The 17393-nt window shown below is 38.5% G+C and overlaps 1 protein-coding gene across 2 annotated transcripts; it reads left to right on the top strand.

The window, feature by feature from the left end:
* Positions 1-346: 346 nt before the first annotated feature.
* Positions 347-16879, top strand: TRHR (thyrotropin releasing hormone receptor). 2 transcript variants are annotated; one of them, XM_074943940.1, is made up of 3 exons: positions 347-1450; positions 13257-13643; positions 15700-16879. In XM_074943940.1, the coding sequence occupies exons 1-3, from the start codon at positions 659-661 to the stop codon at positions 15706-15708; spliced, it is 1188 nt and encodes a 395-aa protein (XP_074800041.1). In that variant the 5' UTR covers positions 347-658; the 3' UTR covers positions 15709-16879. The 2 variants fall into 2 exon arrangements, with proteins under 2 accessions (XP_074800041.1, XP_074800040.1); XM_074943939.1 differs by lacking the exon at positions 15700-16879 and having other exon boundaries at positions 13257-13664.
* The last annotated feature ends 514 nt before the right edge of the window (positions 16880-17393 follow it).

Genomic DNA, 17393 nt, shown 5'->3' with positions numbered 1-17393 from the left:
AATGTAATAATGTGTGTTTTGTTGCAAATTGTTTGTATAGCGCTGAGGAATACACAAAATGACAACTGCCACCAGATAGCAGAACGGAAAAACAGTGTAAAGGCATAGGAATTCTGATGGCATGACTGAACTTCCTCCCTTTGCCTCCTCATACTTGTTTTCACCTGTCCTTACACTGTGATTGCTCCTTGAAAAGCAGTGATGCTGAAATCTGGTAGTATTGGATTGGTACAGTCCCATGCATTGTGATAGCTAGCTGGCAATCTCTGTCAGTGCAGGGAAAGGACTCTCTGTCTTCCCCCTCTCTTTCCCTGTCTCCCCTCCCCTCACTCTGCTCTGCAGAGAGAGAAAGCTCTGATCTCTAGTTGCATTCATTCTCATGAGTGTCTCAGACGGACTACAAAGAACCAGCTTTTATCCTGTGCTAATGAAACAGAATCCGAGAGGGATCTACCTGTCTGGTAATTGAACTTGTGAAGAAAAAAGCCCAGGAGTCTTGAAGTGAAGGTGGCTTGTGTGGGGACTGTAACCTTATGGAGACTGTGCGATAGGGCTCTTCATCATCCACTCTCTACTGTGTTTAACGTTTTTACAGGGGGAAGAAGAGGAAATGTGCTGACAGCAATTGCCCAGCAGAAGCAGCTTCAAGCTGGTGAAGATGGAGAACAGCACAGGGGATGAACAGAACCAAACAGGGCTGCTGCCAAGCCAAGAGGTGATCAGTATTGACTACCAAGTAGTTACCATTCTCTTGGTTCTCCTCATCTGTGGACTGGGCATAGTGGGCAATATCATGGTGGTGCTGGTGGTCCTCAGGACCAAACACATGAGGACTCCCACTAACTGCTACCTGGTGAGTCTGGCTGTGGCTGATCTCACGGTGCTGGTGGCTGCAGGACTTCCCAACATCACCGAGAGCCTGTATGGATCCTGGGTCTATGGCTACGTGGGATGTCTCTGCATTACGTATCTCCAATACCTAGGCATCAATGCTTCTTCTTGTTCCATCACCGCCTTCACTGTTGAGAGATATATTGCCATCTGCCACCCAATCAAAGCCCAATTCCTATGTACTTTCTCAAGAGCCAAAAAGATCATTATTTTTGTCTGGGCTTTCACCTCCATATATTGTACCCTCTGGTTTTTCCTGCTAGATCTCAACACAGTAGTCTACAAAGATACCATCATTGTTTCTTGCGGCTACAAGGTGTCCAGGAGCTACTACTCCCCTATATATATGATGGACTTTGGTATATTTTATGTTGTGCCAATGATATTGGCCACTGTCCTCTATGGACTGATTGCCAGAATATTGTTCCTGAATCCCATCCCTTCAGATCCAAAAGAAAACCCTAAGACACGGAGAAACAACTCAACTCACCAAAACAAGACTATGAATTCCAAGATGACTAACAGGGGTTTCAATAGCACTATTGCTTCTAGAAGGCAGGTAGGAAATGTATTTAAATATGATATTCACACACATGTACTCTCTTTAGATTTTAAAACAAATGAAAAAGTAGAGAGATTGGGTTACAATACATGAAAAATGTTAAAAATGTGCTTTATCTCTTTTATTTAGATTAAGGCATACAAAAAACCCCTAAAATCTACCAGTTCAGGGCATATGATTAGAGCATTTAATTAAGTAAACTGAATTTATTCCAGTCTCTACAAATGACTGCCTACTCCTACAGAAGGCATGTATTGAAAGACAGTCAAGTCTCTTATCACGACATGTCAAGAAATCAACTAGATACTGTCAAAAGGAAACGTTAAGAAAAATCTATTTTTCACCATATTACAGCCTGCTAAGAAGTCAGACAAATACACTGATTCCAGAGTTACTTTTGTGATCTACAGATAGGATACTAAACTGAAAGGCACGAGTCCTGTTTTAAGCCCTGCTCTGTTAATGAATCACTATGTGACGTGAGAAGTTACTATCTTTTGTGTCTCAGTTTCCCCTTCTGTGACATAGAGATAAACATATTCTTGCTTTTGTAAAGATCCGTAGGTGGAAAATGCTGTACAAATGCTAATGACTATTATTATTTCCGTCTCTCAGATAATTAACAATAGGTAAATATTTTGAATGTATTTGAGGCTTTAAATTTGAATAATAGATTTGATCATATTCATTATAAATTGGTATATATGCTAAAATAGCACAAAGGTGTGTGTCTATTCCAACCATCTTCATAATCATACACAATACTCAGCTGTCATGTACCATTTAGCACTTTTAGGTCCCAATCCTGAAAGTGCAGGGCACTCCCATTGATCTTTCAGGATCAGGCCCACATCATGCTTTATATTTTCATATTAATGTGGGTACCCAATTCCTCCACAGTGACCTGCTTTGATAAAAATTGTTTTCAGAAGCCTCATGCTTTTGAGTCTCAGTACGGACTAAAAGAGATGTTTCAGCAACCAACAGGTAGCATAATTTCTGTAGGTATTATACCTGAAGTGGTCATCTTTTTTGAAATGCCCAATGCATCTGCATCCTTGTGATGAGGGATAAGGCAACTAAACATGAGAATTTTGAGTCAGATTTTCATAGTTCTTTGTGTAGACTGTTGATATTTAGTGAGGCTAGTTGTTTTTCCTGCTGTGGGACTGACATTCACCCCACAAGTTAATTGAGCTGGTTAGCAGAGAACCAAACGTGTACAGATCTAGAGATCCCAGGTTAAGGCAAATACAAACTGTTCCTTCTATTTTGTTTTCTACATTTTCTACCTTCGGTTTTGTGGTTTGTCATTGTTCACACATATCTGTTTGTGCTTGGTTATTTGGGTGAGAAATAGTGGAGCGTGTCTCATCTATTAGTTAATATTTTTCGCTTCTTGACTAATTTTCAAGTTATCACAAAAGATAGATTCATGTGCTCGTAAATGTGTGCTTTGTATTGCTTAGCATCCTTTCAAAAAATTGAATAGTCTTTTTATTAAGCGGTGCAGACAATGGCTCTTGCCATGTTCTAAAATTAAAATGACAATTTACAGCATATACAACATATATTTTCTGTTTTGTGAAGAGAGAAAGGACTTTTCATGGAGACCATCAACTTCTTGGATTATTTTTCAGTAAATCTAATGTTTGCAAGTAGTGCTGTATGTAGAGAGGAGACATGATAGGGTGGCATTATTATTATCATTTGTAATATTATTTATATTATGGTAGCATCCAAAATGTGCTTAGTGCTGCAAAATCATATGGGAAAACAGTCCCTATCCCAAAGAGTTTACAGTCTAAATAAAGTCCAAGACACACCAAGGGAAAACTCCCACTGACATCAATGGGTATTACACCTACATAACTGAGGGCAGAATTGAGCTCTAAGGGTCAGATTCTGTCCTTGTTTATATCAGTATATCCTCATTCTCTTAATTGGTGTTGCACTGATGCAACAGAATAGAAATTGATCCCCAGGGTGCAAGCAGCAGGAAAAATGACTAAAAGTATGTAAAGTTAGGCAGCCTGCTCTCTGCTTTGGCCCTGAGTATGAGAGTTAGCCCAAGATAGAAACTGGCTGATAGAAAATGCAAATGGAACAATTTACAAGGCAGCCTGAATTGCATGCTCTTAGTTTGCATACTGATCCAGATGGTCCTGGATGTTCTTTCATGTCTGGAACCAGTGGTAAAAGGCAACACTAATGGAGAGGACAAACCAGGAATGGAGAATATTTGGCGTGGGTCGTTTTTTTTTTTTACCCTTTTTATGATGTAAAAAGGCCTGAAATGTTTTTATATTAGAAAATCTACCACATTTTTTCAGGAACACTATGAATGACTGGAGAACCAGAAATATCAAGCAAGTGAAACTGAATTATATGAGATGGGAAGCTATTGTTTTGTCTCTCAGATGGCTTAAAACTCATTGAATTGTGTTAATTTTAGTTAACACCTATTTAACTAAAATGCCTCACAGACAGGAGGGAGAAAATCTATTTGTTAAAGATTTAACACTCCAATATGTATAATTAAAAGTGTGGAGAAAGCCTCCAAGTCACATCTCTGCATCCTCCAAGGAGTTCTCCAGCAAAACTAGAGAAGACCAGATTTGATATTCCTGATAATTCTAAAGTAAAGAGAAGCCGAAAAAGCCTCCTATTTTTGAAAATTTTTCAGGCCTTCTTGATACAGTTCAAAGGAGGGAGAAAGGCACAAAACCAGCTTTTTTCCTCTTTGGGCCATCTTTAAAGTATCTCCATTTGAAGAGCATTTTCATTTGACTCTTAGGTAAAGCCCATCTCTGGTAGACATTCATTTTTTGCTGCTCTTGTGTAGTTGCTTAAGATAAATTTTCAGTGCAATTATGAATACAGTTTAATAGAACTATTACATATCTTCCTATTTTAATATGGTTTGCCAAATTCTTCTCTTAGGACACATCCAAAGAGGATTAAGATACCACAAACTAAGGCCACTTACTCCTGAATGAGAACATTCATATGGGGATTTAACATATTTCAACTAATCCACATTAACTTCACATTTTCAGTAGGGCTGTTAATTAATCGCAATTAACTCAAGCAATTATCTCAAAACAAATTAACTCGATTTCAAAAATAAATTATGATTAATCACAGTTTTAATCACACTGTTAAACAAAAATACCATTTATTTAAATATTTTTGGATGTTTTCTACATTTTCAAAAATATCGATTTCAATTACAACACAGAATATAAAGTGTACAGGGCTCACTTTATATTATTTTTTATTACAAAGATTTGCACTATAAAAATATAAACAAAAGAGTTTTCAATTCATCTCATACAAATGCAATCTCTTAACCATGAAAGTGCAAGTTACAAACATAGAATTATTTTTATATAACTGCACTCAAAAACAAAACAATGTAAAACTTTAGAGCCTACAAGTCCACTCAGTCCTACTTCTTATTCAGCCATTCACTAAGAGAAACAAGTTTGTTTACATTCATGGGAGATAATCCTGCCCACTTCTTATTTACAATGTCACCTGAAAGTGAGAACAGGCATTTGCATGGCACTGTTGTAGCTGGTGTTGCAAGGCATTTATGTGCCAGATACGGTAAACATTCATATGCCCCTTCAGGCTTTGACCACCATTCCAGAAAACATGCTTCCATGCTGATGCCATTCATTAAAAAAAATGTGTTAATTAAATTTGTGACTGAACTCCTTGGGGGAGATTTGTATGTCTCCTGCTTTGTGGTTTTACCCGCATTCTGCCATATATTTCGTGTGATGTCTGTCTCGGATGACAACCCAGCACCTATTGTTTGTTTTAAGAACACTTTCACAGCAGATTTGACAAAACGCAAAGGTACCAATGTGAGATTTCTAAAGATAGCTACAGAACTTGACCCAAGGTTTAAGAATCTGAAGTATCTTCCAAAATCCGAGAGGGATAAGGTGTGGAACATGCTGTCAGAAGCCTTAAAAAAGCAACACTCCGGTGCAGAAACTACAAAACCTGAAACACCAAGAAGAAAAATCAACTTTCTGTTGGTGTCAGATGACGAAAATGAATGTGCATCAGTCGGCACTGCTTTGGATCATTATCGATCAGAACACGTCATCAGCATGGGAGCATGTCCTCTGGAATGGTGGTCAAAGCATGAAGGGGCATACGTAGGTATGCCACTCGATACAGGGAAGAGACCTGCAGTGGAAGACGGTGCAAATTTGATTTCCCCTTTTCAGAGCAGAATCACAGTTTGGCCCCAATCCTGCAAGGTTCTGAGCACTCTAACTCTGATCCAACAAAGAATTTAAGCATGTGCTCAACTTTAAGCATAGGCTTAGCCCCAATGATTTTTATAGACTTTGTAAGATTCATCTGGTATCTAATGAAGGGGGTGATGATATCAGATGGGGTTTCAGAAATACATAGCAAAAGAAAATGGTGTAGCTAATCAGCTGAACCAATGCGTTCCACATTTAGGTAAGCAATAAGGTGTGAGAAGATTTGGGCACAGCTAGTGCCTGGAGAAAGGTTCCAGTGATAATGGAAACTGACTTTAATGACAATTGTTTATATAGTGTTCTGCAGTTCTACTGTTAAATAGACTCATTTTGGAGAAATTGCACAAGTCACCAAGAGTGAAGTCATATCACTTTGGAAGTAAGATGGCCATGCAGACTGTAAGTGCACTCAAGCACAATCTGAGCAGGAGAAAATGGAACAGAATGATCCTGTTGCACACTACTGTTTCAGGAAACCAATCAGTTCTCATTACCATACTAAATGGCACCGTGGGTCAGAAAACAGAAGTGTCCAAATCACTCCAGTTGATCCAGTTAAAGCTGTAAAGTTGACATGGAGTAAGATCAAGAAGATTAAAAGACTGAGTGTCTTGGCAAGTCTGCCTTTTGAAGCCAGATAGCCCAGAAGGTCAAAGATGGATCTCTGAAGATTTTTGATATATGGAGTGAAATCCTTTTGTCACTGAAGTTAATGGGAGTTTAGCTACTAACTTCAGTGGGACCAGGATTTCACCCCAGTGTCTCTTCAAAGTACTATGCAATCCAATGTGATGTCACAGGTTGTGGATAAATATGCAGCTTTTCAAGCTTCCAGCACAAACTGAGAATGAGGCTTGAGTATCACAAACACCACCAACAGAAAAACAAGAAACAAATTAGAAGAAAGACACGCGGATCTTCTAGATAAAGAGGGGAATATTGAGTAAAAGAAGAGAGATTATATTACCTCAGTATTTGGTACTGATACAACCACTGCTGGAATAGTGTGTCCAGTCTGGTGTCCACAGTTCAAGAAGGATGTTGATAAATTGGAGAAATTTCAGAGAAGAGCCATGACAATGATTAAACGTAGAGTCAAGGTGCTCAATCTATTTAGCTTACTAAAGAGATTATTAAGGGACACTTGATCAGAGTCTAAAAATAGAGGGAATGGAAGTTTGATAATAATGGGTTCTTCAATCCAACAAACAAATGTAAAATCAAATGGCATATTCAGACTAGAAATAAAGTACACATTTTTAACAGTGAGGGTAATTAACCACTGGAACAATTTACCAACAACTGTGGTATAGTCTCCATCACTGTATATTTTTAAATCAATACTGGATTTTTTTTTTCTAAAAGACATGCTCTAGTTTAACCATAGCTATTGGACCTAAAATTGGAATTAATTCAGGAAATTCTGTGGCCAACTGTCATAATTAGGCCTATAAATTTACCATAATTGTGAGTTCAACTATAAAAAGTGAGTATAAGTTCATGTCACAATAACCCATGCCACAATAACCCACAAACATTGATATTATAAATTATTGTGACATCTTATGAATAAATATTGATAGAAAAATGTACAAAAGGGAGACAGACTGAATAGTCTAAACAAAAAGGCCAACTGATAAAATTCAAGGACTACGTTAAGTCCATGCCTGGTAAACAAGAACAGTGTGAGGCTGAAAATCAGTAAACCAAAACTGGTATTTTGGATATTAGGCCTAAATGAACATAAGTGATCTCCCTCCTGCCATCCATCTCCACCCTCTGACAAACAGAGGCTAGGGACACCATTCCTCACCCATCCTGGCTAATAGCCATTAATGGACTTAACCTCCATGAATTTATCTAGTTCTCTGTTAAACCCTGCTATAGTCCCAGCCTTCACAACCTCCTCAGGGAAGGAGTTCCACAGGTTGACTATGCGCTGTGTGAAAAAGAACTTCCTTTTATTTGTTTTAAACCTGATGCCCATTAATTTCATTTGATGGCCCCTAGTTTTTATATTACGGGAACAAGTAAATAACTTTTTCTTATTCACTTTCTCCACACCACTCATGATTTTATATACCTCTATCATATCCCCCCTTAGTCACCTCTTTTCCAAGCTGAAAAGTCCTAGCTTCTTTAATCTCTCCTCATATGGGACCCATTCCAAACCCCTAATCATTTTAGTTGACCTTCTCTGAACCTTTTCTAATGCCAATATATCTTTTTTGAGATGAGGAGACCACATCTGTACGCAGTATTCAAGATGTGGGCATACCATGGATTTATATAAGGGCAATAAAATATTCTCTGCCTTATTCTCTCTCTCTCTTTTTTAATGATTCCTAACATCCTGTTTGCTTTTTTGACTGCTGCTGTGCACTGCATGGATGTCTTCAGAGAACTATCCACGATGACCCCAAGATCTCTTTCCTGATCAGTTGTAGCTAAATTAGCCCCCATCACATTGTATGTATAGTTGGGGTTATTTTTTCCAATGTGCATTACTTTACATTTATCCACATTAAATTTCGTTTTCCATTTTGTTGCCCAATCACTTAGTTTTGTGAGATCTTTTTGAAGTTCTTCACAGTCTGCTTTGGTCTTAACTATCTTGAGCAGTTTAGTATCATCTGCAAACTTTGCCACCTCACTGTTTACCCCTTTCTCCAGATCATTTATGAATAAGTTGAATAGGATTGATCCTAGGCCTGACCCTTGGGGAACACCACTAGTTACCCCTCTCCAGTCTGAAAATCTACCATTTATTCCTACCCTTTGTTCCCTGTCTTTTAACCAGTTCTCAATCCATGAAAGGATCTTCCCTCTTATCCCATGACAACTTAATTTACATAAGAGCCTTTGGTGAGGGACCTTGTCGAAGGCTTTCTGGAAATCTAAGTACACTATGTCCACTGAATCCCCCTTGTCCATATGTTTGTTGACCCCTTCAAAGAACTCTAATAGATTAGTAAGACAGAAACCATGTTGACTTTTGCCCAACAATTTATGTTCTTCTATGTGTCTGACAATTTTATTCTTTACTATTGTCTCAACTAATTTGCCTAGTTCTGACGTTAGACTTACCAGTCTGTAATTGCCGGGGTCACCGCTAGAGCTCTTTTTAAATATTGGCGTTACATTAGCTCTCTTCCAGTCATTGGGTACAGAAGCTGATTTAAAGGACAGGTTACAAACCATAGTTAATAGTTCCGCTATTTCACATTTGCGTTCTTTCAAAACACTTGGGTCATCTGGTCCCAGTGTCTTGTTACTCTTAAATTTATCAATTAATTCCAAAACCTCCTCTAATGACACTTCAATCTGTGACAATTCCTCAGATTTGTCACCTACAAAGGACGACTCAGGTTTGGGAATCTCCCTAATATCCTCAGCTGTGAAGACTGAAGCAAAGAATTCATTTAGTTTCTTCGCAATGACTTTATCATTTTTAAGTGCTCCTGTTGCATCTCGATCGTCCAGGGGCCCCACTGGTTGTTTAGCAGACTTCCTGCTTCTGATGTACTTAAAAAACATTTACCTTTTGAGTTTTTGGCTATCTGTTCTTCAAACTCCTTTTTGGCTTTTCTTATTACATTTTTACACTTAATTAGGCAGTGTTTATGCGCCTTTCTATTTACCTCACTAGGATTTGACTTCCACTTTTTAAAAGATGCTTTTTTTTCCTCTCACTGCTTCTTTTACATGGTTGTTAAGCCATGGTGGCTCTTTTTTAGTTCTTCTACTGTTTTTTTAATTTGGGGTATACATTTAAGTTGGGCTTCTATTATGGTATCTTTGAAAAGTGTCCTTGCAGCTTGCAGGGATTTCACTCTAGTCACTGTACCTTTTAATTTCTGTTTAACTAAGCTCCTCATTTTTGCATAGCTCCCCTTTCTGAAATTAAATGCCACAGTGTTGGGCTGCTGAGGTGTTCTTCCCATCACAGGAATGTTAAATGTTGTTATATTATGGTCACTATTTCCAAGCAGTCCTGTTACAGTTACCTCCCGGACCAGATCCTGCACTCCACTCAGGACTAAATCGAGAATTGCCTCTCCCCTTGTGGGTTCCTGTACCAGCTGCTCCAAGAAGTAGTTATTTAAAGTATCAAGAAATTTTGTCATCCTGAGGTGACATGTACCCAGTCAATATGGGGATAATTGAAATCCCACACTATTATTGAGTTCTTTATTTTGGTAGCCTCTCTAATCTCCCTTAGCATTTCATAGTCACTATCACTATCCTGGTCAGGTGGTCGATAATAGATCCCTACTGTTCTATTCTTATTAGAGCATGGAATTACTATCCATAGAGATTCTATGGAACATGTGGATTCATTTAAGATTTTTACTTCATTTGATTCTACATTTTCTTTCACATATAGTGCCACTCCCCCTGCCCCCCAACCTGTTCTGTCCTTCCAATATATTTTGTACCCCAGAATGTTTGTGTCCCATTGATTGTCTTCACTCCACCAGGTTTCTGTGATGCCTATTATATCAATATCCTCCTTTAACATGAGGCACTCTAGGTTCACCCATCTTATTATTTAGATTTCTAGCATTTGTGTACAAGCACTTTTAAAACTTGTCACTGTTTATTTGTCTGCCCTTTTCTGATGTGTCAGATTCTTTATGTGAATGTTTGTCTGATCTGGCCCATACTTTATCCTCTTCCATCCTCTCCTCCTGACTAAAACCTAGAGAGTCTCTATCAATAGACTCTCCTCTAAGAGAAGTCTGTCGGATCCACATGCTCCTCTGCAGCAATGGGCTTTCCCCCATGGACAAATGGTGGACAAAATAATGAGGATGGGCTATTCTGCCCATCACTCACTTTTGCGGTCCTTAAAGAGACTTTGAGAAAAAAATTGGCTACTGGAGCAAGCTTCACCATCAAGGCTTCCACCCCCAACATCACCTGGGACCTTGAATCTTCTTCTTCCTAATCCTGAGAGATGTCCTGACCAGACCAGGCCAGAGAGAGGGAACCAGATGACATCACTGCCTCTACCAGCTCTATGTGAATCCCAAACACCACCTGGAATGGAAACTTTGCCTCCCTCCCCTCCGATGTGTCTGTTTCCTTCCCTTCCTTATTTTTCTCTTTCCTATCTCTCTTCTTTTTACTTCGGTCTAACAAGAATCTGTTTTAGCCAACCAAGATTTTTTTGTAACACTGCTGTAAGACTGGGGCAAATAAAGCAGTGCCCTAAACTGTAAAAGTTAAGTTTCAGAGTAGCAGCTGTGTTAGTCTGTATTTGCAAAAAGAAAAGGAGTTCTTGTAGCACCTTAGAGACTAACAAATGTATTTGAGTGTAAGCTTTTGTGAGCTACAGCTCACTGCATCCGATGAAGTGAGCTGCAGCTCACGAAAGCTGATGCTCAAATCAATTGGTTAGTCTCTAAGGTGCCACAAGTCCTCCTTTTCTTTTTGTAAAAGTTAAATTATAAGACTCTCAACTGGATACGTTACCGCCAACACCCATAAGTAAAAAAACAACACTTATAAGTATATATAAATATGGACATCTGGAATATATGGGCTTCTAGCCAGATAGGAGAAAACATATACCTCAGGCAATGAGACTGCATATTTTCTACATAATGAAAAATCTCATCACAAGAGGCAAGAAAAGTATACATCCTATTGCTTTAAACAAAGACACAAAAACCAGCACAACTAAAAATACAATATTAGTGTCAACAGGAGAGTTACAGAAGTAACTTTCAGTCCTCCTGCAGAGTCGATAAAAATTCATATCCCACACGCCTACATCGTCACCCTAGGAGCAATGAAATTATATACTGTGAATATCTTGTATAATCGTAGGAGTTTTAGTACCATTGTCCTATTGCCACAGCTACCCTGAGAAAGCGTGTAAAGTGCAACAGCATCAATGAGCAGGGAAAGGGAAAATCCATTAATTTGTCAGCAAGATGCAACTGCATTTTTTCAACAAGAGATGGCAACATACAAAGAAGCACTTTAAAAGAAGACATTCCTAGTTCATCAGAAAGAGTCCCCACTCTACCCATTTCCCACATACACACTGGCCGTAATTCTATATTGATTTACACATTGTTTTGTTTTTACTGCCCCCATTTTTCACTTTTATTTTTTATTGGTTTTACTTCAATTTTTTGGGATTCCTTCAAGGGAGCGTTTTTCATTGCCATTCTTTTTAAGCAAACTTACTTAAGTAATAAAATCTTACATGACAGACACACCCTATTATCTGTGGGTGAACACTTTTCAGAAAATGATCACTCCACATCTGACCTCTCAGTCCTCATCCTCAAAGGCAATCTGCGCAACACCTTCAATAGGTGAGCCTGGGAATTTAAATTCATAACTTTGCTAGATACTACAAATCATGGACTCAATAAAGGCACTGGCTCATTACAATCTGTAACCTACTGACCATCTTTTGTCCTACAACCGTGAGGTGTTAACTGCCCACTTCACCTTAAAAGGTCTTTTGCAACATGTGTTAACAATCTGTTCCACCTTGTATTTACCTGTGACAGCCTGGATATGTCTGCACTTCAATAAAATACCGACTGTTGGCCCACATCAGCTAACTCGGGTTCGTGGGGCTTGGGTTGTAGAGCTATAAAATTGCCGTGTAGACATTTGGGCTCATGCTGAGCCATCCAGGGTCCCAAAGCATGGGTGTTTTATTGCAGTGTAGACATACCCTCTGAGTACATTTTCCAGACCTGACGAAGAACTCTATGTAAGCTCAGAAGCTTCTCTCTTTCACCAACAGAAGTTGGTCCTATAAAAGATATTACCTCACCCACCTTGTCTGTTTAAGTGAAATAAGTGAGTTTTTCTAAGATTATTACGTTCTAAGGGTAACCCGCAATTTTAAGGCAATCATTAAGAGTTTCAGAATATTATGTATCAATCATTTGGTCAGAACTTATGTCTGAATTAATTGTTTTTGTTAGAAACAAATCTAAATCAGACTTCTTTGTATTAAATGTGGTGGTCTGCTATTACGTGACAGTAGTCATTAAAGTAGGTAGGTTGGGTTCAGTTACAATATGTCAGAAACAATCAGTGCTAGAAGTAGGTGCTCCATAGCATTGAAGGGAGGATGGGAGTGCCTTTCTTTCCAAGGGAATAGACACTTGTTTCTAACTATGGTCGTTGCAAAGATTCAGACCTAAAATAATATGTTTAATGGGGATTAATTGGATATTAATTGTATAATATGAATGTTAGCCATAAGGACTCATCCATCTCTTATGAAAGTTCAGGAGAGTTTGGATCCATGAATTTGGGTCAGCCCATTATAGTGGTAAGGAGATAGGGACAAGTTGCAAAATTCTAACCAAAAGCCAGACATTGATCTGAACATCACCAATTCAGGGTTTTTCACATATAGAGTTTTAGGTTGGGTCCATCATGAACATATAATACAAATTTTATATGCACATCCCTACAAAGCACTGAGTACTGATTTTCTACTTTTTCACTGTATATCTTTGTGTTTTCCATAGGTTACCAAGATGCTGGCTGTGGTTGTGATCCTGTTTGCATTTTTATGGATGCCCTACAGAACACTGGTTGTTGTAAACTCCTTTCTCTCCAACCCTTTCCAAGAAAATTGGTTCCTATTATTTTGTAGAATCTGCATTTATCTAAACAGTGCCATCAACCCCGTGATTTACAATCTCATGTCCCAGAAATTCAGAGCATCCTTCAAGAAACTCTGCAATTGCCAGCAGAAGCAGTCAGAGAAACCTGCCAGTTACAGTGTGGCCCTAAACTACAGTGCCATCAAGGAGTCTGATCACTTCAGCACTGAACTAGAAGACATTACTGTCACCAATACCTATCTGTCCCCAACAAAAGTGTCCTTTGATGATACCTGTTTATCCTCTGAGGTAACATTTAGCAGAAATTAATACATTGGGTATATTTAGTATATAAGGAACCAGATTACAAAAACCCTCATCTGGTGTAAATCAGCACAACTCCATTTACTTCAATGAAGCCACACTAATTTATACCAGCTGAGGATCTGGGCCCAAGAAATTTCTTGTGAAGATATACAAGGAGAGTTAAAAACACATTTGTACCTGCAGAGAGCAGAAAAATAGAATACTTTACCCTACTCCATTAGCAGATGGTATTCTTTACCTTTAAGAACTATTCTGAATGTTCTTTTTGCAGATTTAAAACTAAAATTCACATTAAAAGTGTGAAATATGCAAATAGTTTGCAGTCCAAAATTTCAGCTATTGCTCAATTTTGTGAATTTACCATTAATGACTTCCTCAACTACTTTCTCATTTTTGAGGCATTTTTCCTGAATTTTTTCAGTTTGATACATTTCACAAATTTGTTCTCAGATATCATGAAACTTCCTAATTTTGTTAAACAAAAAGGTAGTTTTTGTTTATTTGATAAAAATTACCCTTGCTAAGAGTTGGGATTTTTTTGTTGCTGTTTTCCACCAAAACAACAAACATCAAAGTTGTCACAACACATTTTATATGGCAAATTCTTTTGGACAGTTCTGCAGCAATTGCCAATTATCTACAAAGTATCTGCTAGTGAACAGATGCTGCCTTTATACCTTTGACAGCTGTCTAGTCCTTAAAAAATATTGGAAATCAAACTTTTGCACAAATAGAAGAGGAGAAGCATTAGTTTTTCCCAGAAGCATACAGTGCTATGCTTTTAAAGCACTGGATTTACCAGAATGACAGTCAACACTGCATTGGTTGAGTGGGAATCAAATCACCTTCTCCCTACCAAACGAATTGGAGTAAAATTCTTCCCCTACACAGTCGGCCAAAAAGCCCAGTCATGCAAGGTACTGAGCTCCCTCAGTACTCATTGATGGAATGCAGCTATGGGAGTTCAAGGCACTCAACACCTCATAGGAGGTGCACACCATCTTGCAGGATCAAGCCATAAGTCAGCGTCATCTGTTGGTGGAAGGCTGTGCATTTCACTCCTTCTGTGGTCAGAAAATGGGGCAATGGTGCAGCCCATCTATGGCTGTTATTCCAACCATTGGAATAGGGCTGCAAGCCTTATGTACTTCATATGAGTGCACTGGAGATATCATGATCGTTTTATTGTGACCCCAGTGCTTCTGACTATGTCCTGCCCCAAAATTCCCATCCATGGAGACTTATGCACAGCTGGCATGGGTCCAGCTCCTCTGCATGAAAGAGGTGTGGCATTCTCTTGTTGGCCCACTCTGCAACCGCTTACACACCATCCCGACACATATCCGTAACTAAGTACCACAATTTAGGGGTAAACTATGCTTTCCTCATCTACCACACCTACACACACATAGCTGGCACAACCCAGGAGGTGCTAATTTCCCAAACACCCACATAAAATAGAGCTCTGTGAATAATTGATTTGGTTCACTGACAATTCTGAAAAATAAAAAAGTATCCTTTTGGCACAACCCAAAACCAACGTTTTTCAAAATTCTCAGTGAATCAAAGTTAAAGAACAATTGTTTTGGGTCAAATGAAATGTTAACCCAAATTAAACATTTCATTTTGATCTCAAGTTGTTTTTTACTTAAAAAAAAATAAAATGGAAGGAAATTTCTAAATTAAAAGTAATCTTGAATAAAAAAATTTCAGAACATTTCATTTCAAAAATGTCAAAAATGAAACATTTTGATTTCTCTGGATTTTTGTTTTGTTCGTTTGCCTTTTTTCAACATGAACAATTTGGGGATAACCAGCAAGAATTGGTGAAATATTTTGGTGTCACTTAAGCTACATTGTTTGCTGACAAGAAGTTTTGGCCAAAAAAATTTACCTGGCTCTAATGGTACATAATGTTACTGGCTTTGTGATGGCTTTTCATGCAGTATGACTGAAATAGTGTCATGGTCCCATTTACTCCTCTGATCTCACAACAGATGATCCACAGAGTAACTATTTTTTCCATGTCCTTTTACAGGTGATGTGAGAATGAAGAAAGATGTTTCTCTTTCCATACTGCTTCTTCTCTCTTAATTTCAGGCCTAAGGCTTATGCCATTCTGGATCACTCTGGTCTTCATTAATATTTTGATGCAATATTTACGACAGCCTGTGTTAAACCGAGAGTTGTTTCTGCTTACAGAACCCAGGAGCTGCTGTACATCTCTACACACCAGTTTTCTTGCTTTAAGCAAAAGCAGGCTCATGGGGCCGGAGAAAACATGCTATGGGCATGATTCATCCAAATACCTAAGTGTGTGTATAAATTTAGCATGAGAGTTGACTTCAGTGGGATGACAGATTTGCTTAGTGTTACATGTATGCTGAATTGTGGCCTAAGTTCTCATGCTCTCTTTTAAAAGGTCAGGCACACTTTAGCACTGATTTTGCAGTCTTTACTCAGGCAAAATTCCCATTTGACATCATGAATCATCGATTCAGAGTTCAGTGGAGGTTTTTGCCTAAGCAGAGACTTCAGGATCAGGCTCTGTTTATGCTGATCTATCAAATATAGCAAGAAGTTTGCAAATGTATTTTCTCTGCCAGTGAAATCAAACTAAACCTGAAGTCCATCTGACAAAAGTAGGCTGATCTGACTGACATTTCGCAATGTTTCCATGCTCAAAACTGCAAGGCAATGAATGCCTCCTGAAAGGTGCTGAATTGAGAGTACTCATCACTTTTCCTAGAGTGCTCAGTCAGAATCTCACAGGCTATTTGACTAACACTGAAAAGAAATGTGACTATTTTTTTAAAGAAACAATCTTGAGTCAAAGGTTAGAGAACAGCCAGAGCCATTGCTGGTTACAGTTATTGTCTGGCATGGACTCCCTAATTTCAGACTAGAGTGAATCTAATTGTAAGATCATGACACACTTTAATGAATAGATTTCTGATGGTAAAGAGCATGAAATCCATTTTCTTACTTTTCATAGCATGAAATAGGAAGAACATTCAATAAATTCACAGCTGGGAATAAACGAGAAAACAAAATCTGTATAAAGCTTTTCAAAGACTTATATTTTAATCAGCTGGTATACAGACACACTACTTGCCATACAAGTGTCTACTCATACTCAATCCTATGTATACCTGCTCTGTACTCAAAAGTACTGGAGCAGACTTACATGTTCTGCTAGTTAATTTTAACTTGGCTCAACAGCAAGTCTCTCTCAGACCGCTACAAGTGGATTGAAGCTTCCATATTGATAATGCCTAGCACTGGCTGAGAAAAAGGAGAAAAAATTGATAAAAAAATTCAAACTTTTTCCTATTTTCTCTCAACATTTAAAGTTTGAAATTTCAAAATATTTCAAGATTTCCCCAAAAATTTAATTTAAAAAAATCCTCAATATTGTAGGTTCTTCTTAAAACTTTCCCTTAAGTGCAGTCATTTTTTTTTAATGGAGCATGATGAGTCTTTTCAGTCTGACTTACCTTATTAGTGGGCTTGGAAGAATTAGATTTTTTAATCGGTAAATGTTGGTGTCACAGGGTCACTCACCACACTGGCGCCTCCTGCTGGGCATTTTGGGAATTAGCTCAGTCCCAGCAGGTGTGGCCTCAGTTGGTGGTGGCTCTCTCATCCTCACCTCTGCCTGCAGAGCCATTACGGCTCCTTCCTCTCAGCATCTGCTTCATGGCACAGCCCTCCAGCCGTGTCACCATCCCA

This window comes from Natator depressus, chromosome 2 (genome assembly GCF_965152275.1).
Source record: "Natator depressus isolate rNatDep1 chromosome 2, rNatDep2.hap1, whole genome shotgun sequence".
Classification (NCBI taxonomy): domain Eukaryota; kingdom Metazoa; phylum Chordata; order Testudines; family Cheloniidae; genus Natator; species Natator depressus.
The sequence above is the reverse complement of the archived record's forward strand: the minus strand, read 5'-3'. Positions and strand labels throughout refer to the sequence as shown.

Excerpts from the sequence above, each read along its gene's own strand:
- TRHR (XM_074943939.1), top strand. The coding sequence starts at position 659 with ATGGAGAACAGCACAGGGGATGAACAGAACCAAACAGGGCTGCTGCCA. Across the intron at positions 1,451-13,256 it reads CTATTGCTTCTAGAAGGCAG|GTTACCAAGATGCTGGCTGT; the intron begins GTAGGAAATGTA and ends TGTTTTCCATAG.